General features: G+C 38.8%; 1 protein-coding gene across 1 annotated transcript in view; it reads left to right on the top strand.

Annotated features, from left to right (window-relative positions):
* The window catches only part of LOC104408740 (epithelial chloride channel protein-like), a 17,226-nt gene extending 7,894 nt beyond the window's left edge, over window positions 1-9,332 (top strand). Inside the window, exons 8-14 of the mRNA XM_010018440.1 lie at window positions 628-805; window positions 2,496-2,602; window positions 3,898-4,122; window positions 4,260-4,527; window positions 5,981-6,145; window positions 7,025-7,249; window positions 8,905-9,332. Of these exons, the coding sequence (XP_010016742.1) occupies window positions 628-805; window positions 2,496-2,602; window positions 3,898-4,122; window positions 4,260-4,527; window positions 5,981-6,145; window positions 7,025-7,249; window positions 8,905-9,332 (1,596 nt within the window). The remainder of the gene's footprint in view (window positions 1-627; window positions 806-2,495; window positions 2,603-3,897; window positions 4,123-4,259; window positions 4,528-5,980; window positions 6,146-7,024; window positions 7,250-8,904) is intronic.
* The last annotated feature ends 44 nt before the right edge of the window (window positions 9,333-9,376 follow it).

The following is a 9,376-nucleotide window of genomic DNA, read 5'->3' as shown; positions in this document are numbered from 1 at the left end:
ATTGTACAGAGAAGGATGAGACTTCTGAGGTGGCTGAGATTCCAGGGCAGAGAGGAGGCTCAGGACAGGGTGATATCAGAAGGATGACTGGCAACCAGATAGGGATGGAACATCCAGGACAAAGGCCTCCTTGACTGCCTCCTACCCCTTTCTGCCTCTCCTTCAGTTACCTCAGAGTCCATCCTTATGCAGAAGTCTGTCCTTCTCTACTCCTGAAATGTTGACTGGAGAATAAACAGTAGTTCCAGACAGCTAGCTGACAGAAGTTTTTAATATGATGCCCTTAAATATCCAGTCCCTGAACCAGCAAAGCATATACAGGCAGAATGCTTTTGACATCTTTGATCTGGGACAGTTTCCTGCCCCAGGAAAGCATATATTAAATATTCACTATTTATAATTGAACACTCACTAATCCGAGCATTTAGAGCTTGAAATATCAATTGCATGAATTACTATTGTAATAGTTCTAGTGTTAGGTAAAAACTCAAACACTTACTAAAGAATAAATTTGTCTTATATTTGAAGTTAACAGCTGCAAACACATAACATGGACTGTGTTCTGCGATAAACTAGTATCTCAGAATTATTCTGCTGCTTATATCATGAATTCTTTTCTTGATGCAGGTAATTGCAAATAAAATGAATACTACATATGGCTCAGAAATTGTGTTATTGACGGATGGAGAGGACCCAAGCATAGCAGCTTGCTTTAATCTGGTGAAACAAAGTGGGACTAAAGTTCACACCATTGCACTGGGGCCACAGGCAGACAAAAATCTAGAAAAGCTTTCAGAACTAACAGGTAAATAGTCTAAAAATTGCTCTCTGGCATGTTCAAGTATGAAAATGTAAAAGCATAGCAATGCCATCAGTCTGGAATTTTAGATTTCAATGTAGAATTCTAAAACAAATTAATTTTAAAAGAAATTTTATTATCATGAGCGGCTTTTTTTAATGCAAGCAAACAGAACTCTTCAGATCCATAGTTATCCTTTAAGAGCTGTCTTGGTTTAAAACATGACAATACCCTATGACAAAAGAGATTTTCTTATGATGTTGTTCTATAACATGAAAAGAAATGTCTAGAGTTTTATTTCTGGCATTACATGCAATGACTAGAACTTTCTAGAGGCTTACTTATAAGCATCTTTTAGTACATAAAGAATAATGATTTTCTCCAGCTGTTGCAGCTGAAGTGCACTGGCTAGGAAACTGTAAGCACAGTGACTACCCTTGTCATTAGCAAGCGTAGCTGAAGAATTAGTGTGAAAACAACCATTCGAAAACTATCCATAGGGGTGTTGCTTCATGCTACTGCACGTGCAAGTGCCAGGGAAAAATAAGAACTTCTTCAGTGGAACTAGAAAGCAAGCTGACTCCAGACAAATACAGTGAATAAAGATTCTTATTTGAAGGTGCACATGCTGTGCATTTTCAGAGTACAATCCACTTGTTTTAGCAATTTAAATAACTTGGAACGCCCTTATACTCTTCAACATCATTAGATCAACACAACAAGGACAATAGTGGAGTCCAGAGTTTAATTCTGTCCTGGCTTGTATTTTAAGGCAGAATTTGTTATTTAAGCTCCCCTTATGGAGAATTTATTAACAATGATTTGTGAGGCAGAAAGAACGCAGATGGTCCTTTCCTGCTGAGAAACGAAAGTCAGTTTTGCAAAGTTACTAAATAGATGTCTCAAGTAAGACCTCCTCCAGCTCATATGACTCCATGTGTTCTCTCATGAGACAGAGCCATACACCTGATGTAACCTGCACACCTCACATCAGCTTGTGCAAGAGGGACAAGGGTGAGAGGCGTTAGGTGGTAGGGGAGAGGGGCTGTGGGCAGCTCCCCAGGGCTCAGCAGGGCTCAGCAGTCACTCCCCCACTCTGGGATGACCTGTGAGTTGGGAGCACAGTGATGGCTCAGTTTATGTGTGGCATGTATGATCCTAGTTTGAGAGAGACTTGCAATCTGAAGTGCAGATGGTGAGGCACAAGCCTCAGTAGAACAGTATGAAGCCATATTCACAAGGCACTCATTAACAGCCCTGCACTAGCATGAGAACTTCCAATGGACTAGAGCTGCTTGAACTCAGACTGCATGCAAAGAGATCTAAACTTCATGGTTGGAAATAAAGACAATCTGGATTTTAAGAGTAAAAAATCATGGGATGCTACTGTGTTTTTCCTACGGAGGTATTTCAGAGCAGAATTTCACTGAAATGATAATGTGTGACTCCAAAAGCATTAGAAGTCTAAAAATGCTGTACCTGATGACATCCTGCATCTTTACCAATGAGAGATAAAAATAATTGATTGCTCAAGCCAGATTTTACCATGACACATGCATTAACAGTTTAATAAAAAGATACATTTTGATTTTGTAACAAATTGGCTGCCTCAGTAGAACATTCAGCACCAGAAGTCACATAAAACATAGCAATTTCAGAGTCAAAATTAGAGTTTCTAATTCTTTTGCTCTTTCAGGAGGTTTAAAGCTTTGTGCTCAAGATGGAGTTGTCCCCAGCAAATTAATTGATGCGTTCACTGCAATTACATCAGGAAATGGAGATATTTCCAAACAATCTATTCAGGTTTGAATTTCAACACTTCTTTTTCCTCCTATGCTTTGAGATGATCAGTAATTGAATGAATTTAGACATTAATGTGCTCTGTGGCTCAATTTGGAAAAAAACCCAAGGATATTTCTTAGTGAACTCCTATACTTCACTTCAATGAAATAAATACACGATTTTCGTAACTTATATAATCCTTGATTTCAAAAAACTCAAAGTCCAAGAGACTTTGAGAGAAAAGCAATCAGAAATCCCACTGGATGTTTAGTTCACTCCTATCTGAAACATTATCTTTTAGAGCATTTTCACAGTCTAACTTAAGCAACAAAGATACAATTAAAAATACAACTTCTCTCCTAAGCCACATGTATAATTGTAATATATAAACTTTTAGACTTTTAATCTAGGACAATTGTTAATTAGAATTTAGCAATGCATTCCTCTTTTTGTTAATATTTTAACACAGATCTGGTCTTACGTTTTATCCAAAATATACCCCTCACAAAGACAGCTTGATTATAAGCAGCAGTTAGTGTAGCTTGGAAAATTGGGTCTGGGATGTTTTGAGTTGTTATACTGCCTCTAGTTGACTCTTTTGTCCCACCTATACAAGGAAAAAGAACTAAGTTTATGCCAGGGTATTTTTTAATTGTGGACTTGATTGTTCATAAAATAGGAGTGAGGAAATTGCACAATTTCATTTCAATTTGAATAAAGGAAATATTCTTTACATCTGTCTTCTAAATATTGTCCTCTGTTCTATTTTTATTTCCCTCTCCACTCATAAGCCTTACAGTCATATGTGGAGACATTTTCTTTCTTTTTCAGGATTTTGAGGCAGACAAACTGCAGTGGAAATACAGCTTACTGGCACGATGCTTTAGATAGGCAGATAAATAGATACAGAAATGAAAGACTATAACTTACTCTGTTTACCATAATTTTACACTTGAAATCAATGTTACTATGCAAGCAGCCATTTCATAAAGTGAACCTGGGATTTTATTAGTTGTCTTCATTCAACAGCTGGCAAAATAGCTCTTCATTCTCCTGTAGGTAGAGAGAGCAGAACTAGAAAGACTCCCATCTTCTCTATATAACTCTGAGTTAGAAATACTTAAGCAGGGATCTTTTCTCATAGTAGTTTCCAAAAGGCGTAAATGCTTTTCAATTCTCCCTTCCAAGACTAATCCATTTTAAGTCAGCAATGAGTGGATACCATATTGTGTAATGGACAAGGAATCACTCTGAAAATATGTTAAATGCTACTTTACTAAATAGCAATAAGACAAGTTTTATTTCTCTAACAACAGCTTGAAAGCGAAGAGTTAGTTGTTCAGCAGTCTGCATGGATGAATACTACTGTGCCTGTTGACAAAACTGTGGGAAACGACACTTCCTTCAGCATTGCATGGAACCTGTCTCAGCCAGTTTTTTTCCTGAGGGACCCCAAAGGAAAAGAATATGGAAGCTCAGACTTTAAAATTGATAATTCAAACCCCTACACAGCTAGACTCCATATACATGGCACTGCAGAGGTAAAGACTCAACATTTTCTGAGCTAACATTCCCTATAGACTAGCATACAGATTTTCTTTAATTATTTTTTTATTATGGCCCTGTTAGAACATGAAGCTTTTTCATCAGTTTTTATACTTTTGTATTTTATTTACAGGTGGGTGATTGGCAGTTCTATATTAAAAATGTTCATACAGCAGCTCAAGCCATATCAGTAACAGCTATCTCTCGACCAGCATGTTTTAATGTTGCTCCTGTGATTGCTACAGCTCACATGAACAGGGCAAATAGAGCATTTAATCCAGTGGTTGTTTATGCAGAGGTTAGCCAAGGGTTTTGGCCTGTTCTTGGTGCAACTGTGACAGCCACCATTGAGAAGGATGATGCTGTAGCAGTAACCCTTGAACTTCTTGATAATGGCGCAGGTAAGATTCCGTATACATAGTAAGAACATTTGCAATTATGCATTTTGGAATCCAAGTCTGCAAGTTCCCCTCAGATTTATCACTGAGGGCTGAGGCACAGCTATGCACTATATCAAGAAAAAAATGAAAAGGGATTCAGAGAATCCTACTGGTTTAGGATGGAAGTAAGCTACAAAGCTTGTTCTTGCTGAGGGAAACAAAGACCTTTAACAAACATCTTTATCTGCAAAATTGTTCCACTTTCTTTCCTGTGTTATTACTGAGGGTGAAAGCAGAAGAAGTGTTCATAGTAGAGGTTATGTTGCTCATATATACCTTCTGAAAGTGTACTTCATGTAATCATCTGCCCTCAAGAGGCAAGCTAAAAAGAAAATGAACTGTTTTGTTGGTCCATCTCATATTCTATGAAGCTGGACTTCAGTCTTAAAATTAGTTCACTAAACGTTAGCTTCAGAATCACAGAATGGTTAGATTTGGAAAGGACCTTAAGATCATCCAGTTCCAACCCTCACACTAGACCAGGTTGTGCCCAATCTGGCCTTGAACACTGCCAGGGATGGAGCATTTACCACTTCTTTGGGCAACCTGTTCCAGCGACTCAGCACCCTCACATCTAGATCTAACATCCTTAGATCTAACCTGAACTTCCCCTGTTTCAGTTTGAACCCATCACCCCTTGCCCTATCACTCCAGTCCCTGATGAAGAGTCCCTCTCCAGCATCCTTGTAGCCCCCTTCAGACACTGGAAGCTGCTCTGAGGTCTCCAGCAGCTTCTCTTCTCCAGGCTGAACAGCCCCAATGTTCTCAGCCTGTCTCCATACAGGAGCTGCTCCAGCCCCTGATCATCCTCGTGGCCTCCTCTGCACTTGCTCCAGCAGCTCCATGTCCTTCTTATGCTGAGGACACCAGCCCTGCACACAGTGCTGCGAGTGGGGTCTCACAAGAGCAGAGGGACAGGATCCCCTCCCTAGACCTGCTGCTCACACTCCTGTTGATGCAGCCCAGCACACAGGTGGTTTCTGGGCTCAAGTGACACTGAAGCAGCTCATGTGCAGTTTCTCATTGACCAACACCCCCAAGTCCTCCTCAGGCTGCTCTGAATCACTTCTCCACCCAACCTGTAGCTGTGCCTGATATTGCCCCAACCCAGCTGCAGGACCTTGCACTTTTATCTCTTTTTTTTAATGTTAAATAATTGCGTTATTATTATTTTCAAGAATACTCTTTCTTGGAGCAATAGTAAGACATTCCTGGCATTCAGCATCCCTCAATCTCTTTTCATCTCCTCTCTTTCTTTTCTCTCACCACTGCTGTAGGCCTGTAGCTTTGTACGTTCGGCAGCAGCCAGCAGTGCCTCCTAAATAGCAGTGCCTATTTATATATGAATAGCAAAAATAACCTTGTTTACCAGCAGGTACTTTGAGTTATTAATTCTCAATAATTCTATACCAAGGTGCTGACATGATAAAGAATGATGGAATCTACTCAAGATACTTTACTTCTTTACAAGGCAGTGGAAGATACAGTCTAAAAGTGAAGGCCCATGGGAGAAATGCAATCACCAGACTTAGCCTCAAGCAAAATCAAGCCTCGCATAATCCAGGCTACAGAGAAAATGGTACGGAGAGTTTATGAAATAGACAGTTCTTTGCCTGATTTGTATGTAGGGGTGTGTAAAGGTTTAGCAAATGAGATCATTTACATTCACAAAAGTAGCATTTTATCTTAAAAGATGTCATATTACTAAAAAAAAAATAAAAAAAAAATGCCCAAACAAAACAAACCAGCTCCAACTACTGTTTCCTATGTACAGGAATAGCGTAAAATCTTGTCTTTAATTATTTATCTTCTTACTTTCTTATACAGCTATGAGAAGGATAAATATTGCTCAGAATCTCTATTTCAGCATCTCACAACAGGAATTTCAAATCTATCCGTCTTGAGACTTTAAAATGGAGATTTGGGCTAAATAAGTTCAGCATGCAATATTAGTATACAAACTACTGCTCCTAGAAATCTTAGCTTTTGAGATTTCTTCATTGATTAGTACTTTTTCATCTTAATGCTCAAAAGAAGTTATCACATTTTAATATTCTTACACTTTTACATTGTGAAATTCAGAAAAATCAGCATAAAAATTGTCTAAAACCTCACAAAGTATAGTCTGCATAACCAAAACTTTCTTAAGGCCTGCAATATGGGTAAAGAGGTGGATGAAACTATCTTATTGTAGCCTTGGCTCACCAACATCTGAAACCTGCTTTACTGGTGGCATCATTTCTAATTTTTACACATGTCGGACTTTGTCTGGTTTTGGGGTTTCCTGAATTTTATGCTGAGAATCCTGAGATCACCTTATTTTCTGTCTTTACTTCACTAATTTCTACTATTTGAATAAGCTAAAGAAAACTTACAGGATGAGAAGAGATAATAACAATGAAAAGAAAATGCAATTCAGAGTTCTGTCACGATGAAAGCTGAAATATGTTTTAAACAGGTAAAATTTACATGACTGCACCAAGACCTGAATCTGCTGATAAAGAAATCCAAGTCAAGCTGGGAAGTTTCAGCAGAATCTCAACAGGTTCTCTTGTAGTGAATATGGGAGATCCTGCTCCTATTTATCCGCCCTGTAGAGTTACAGACCTTCATGCTCGTATAGAAAACAAAACAATAGTGTTGTCTTGGACAGCTCCAGGAGGTGACTTTGACAACGGAAAAGGTGAGTCAGACATCACATTTCTGTGAGATGAGGTTGATATTTTTATTTGGAAGGACATACCCTCAGAATCACCACTCAGGGGTGAGGGCTACATCTTTCCTACCTGAAAACGTAACCCGACAGTTACCCTGTTGCATGGTACCTGGTTTAGTTCTCTTTGGTTTTCATGTTAAAAAACCCCCCAAACAACCAACAAGTAAACCAAGGAATATTATACACAAATCAAATAAATAAAATTGTAGTACAACCACTAGAGACTTTAGCAATAAGTCTTAGTCCATGTCTGTGCATAATTCAGACAAGAGACTCAGCCAACGTGGGCAATACAAAGCTTTAGTCTCTTTACAAAGACGCAGAAGGACCACAGATATGCAGTAATGTTCTATCCAAAATACTCCTTTTAAGGTTGTTGCACAGGAAAAATGAAAACTAATTCCAGATGAAATGTACAAGCATTTCCTTGCATAAGCCAGAGACTGTATGTTAAAATCTACAGTGTACAGTTATGCAGATTACAGTTTCAGATGAAAATCTTACATTTATCCAAAATTTTCAATAACCAGCCACACAAGGAAAAAAACCCTAAAAAACCCAAACCTCAACTTCTTTCATTGTTATTCAGCAACTCTATGTCAAAAAACTTTTATCCTAAAGCTATTGCACTATAGTTTAAAATAGCAGGTCCTGCACTGGTCTGGAGCCAAGGATAACATGCACAGCTCTCTACTATCTAAAGAGGTAAAGATATTCATAAGAGCAAGAGAGGGGAAGAGAGGAAAGCCTTGAAAACCTACAGACTTGAAATAGAAACAGCAGAACACCCTCCCACCCCAGCCAAGTAACCAAACACATTTATAGCAATGTAACTACCAGTTCTTTGATTATAAATGAGAGAACCATTTTGTGTCTTTCACAGTTTTTACTATCAAAACCTTAGAGTCATAGAATCACAGAATCAACCAGGTTGGAAAAGACCTTTAAGCTCATCCAGTCCAACTGCTCCCCAGCAGTGCCAAGGCCACCACTAGCCCATGGCACTGAGGCCTTGTCTACATGGGGTGTGAGCACTTGCAGGGACGGTGACTCCAGCACTGCCCTGGGCAGCCTGTTCCAATGCCTGAGCACCCTCTGGGCAAGGAATTGTTCCTCATCTCCATCTAAACCTGCCCCAGTGCAACTTGAGGCTGTTTCCTCTTGCCTTGCTTGGGAGAAGAGACCAACCCCACCTCACTACGTACCTTGTGCTAAGAGAGAAAATACAGATCAGATGCAAGGCCTGCCCCTGCTATCTACACATATATTTTAATTGCCATTTCATCTTATGTTTGTATTTGGACAACACAGCTTCTCATTCAGCTACATTTTGCACAGATCTGCACAAAGCTAGGAGTATTGGTGAAATAATATCTTTAAGGCACATTCAATTTCAATTTTTAATCAAGGAGTTCCCAGACCCAGCCATAATAGATCTTTGACAGTAAGGCTTAGAAACAAACTTGCCAACCCTCCATGCTGAGCAATAGTCAGCAGTAAACCAGGAATCATTAGCACATTCTTTTTATAAAATGGCTCTAGAATTACTATACTGTCACTGCAAGCAAGGATATTAAAACATTTATATTTACTTGCTATTAACATGCTTTTTTTCCCTCTAGCTGATCACTACATAATAAAAAGCAGTGAAAATCTTCTGGACCTAAGGAATAACTTTGATCGTGCTACTTCTGTGAATTGCTCTAATCTCATACCTAAGGAAGCTGGTAGAGAAGAATCATTTGAAATTAAACCAGAAAGTTTCGTAACAGAAAACGGCACCATAATGTACTTTGCTATACGTGCTGTTGATGATACCAACTTGATTTCAGAAATGTCTAATATAGCCCAAACTGCATGGTTCCTTCCTCCAAAAGCATTTGTGCCTTTAGATCATCAAGGCAACAATAACGGTGCCAACATTGCAGTAACAGTGCCAATAGCAGCTCTGTGTGTAGCAGTTGCCTGTACTATTGTAAATGCAACTCTGTGTTTTTTTAGCAGAAAGAAGGGAAGACTGGATATTGAAAAAATGCAAAAGCATGTGTAAAATAATATGAAAAAACAGAAGGAATTTACAGCAATTTTTGCTAC

The sequence above is a fragment of the Nestor notabilis genome, unplaced genomic scaffold (assembly GCF_000696875.1).
Source record: "Nestor notabilis isolate BGI_N333 unplaced genomic scaffold, ASM69687v1 scaffold787, whole genome shotgun sequence".
NCBI classification, from domain to species: Eukaryota; Metazoa; Chordata; class Aves; order Psittaciformes; family Psittacidae; genus Nestor; species Nestor notabilis.
The sequence above is the reverse complement of the archived record's forward strand: the minus strand, read 5'-3'. Positions and strand labels throughout refer to the sequence as shown.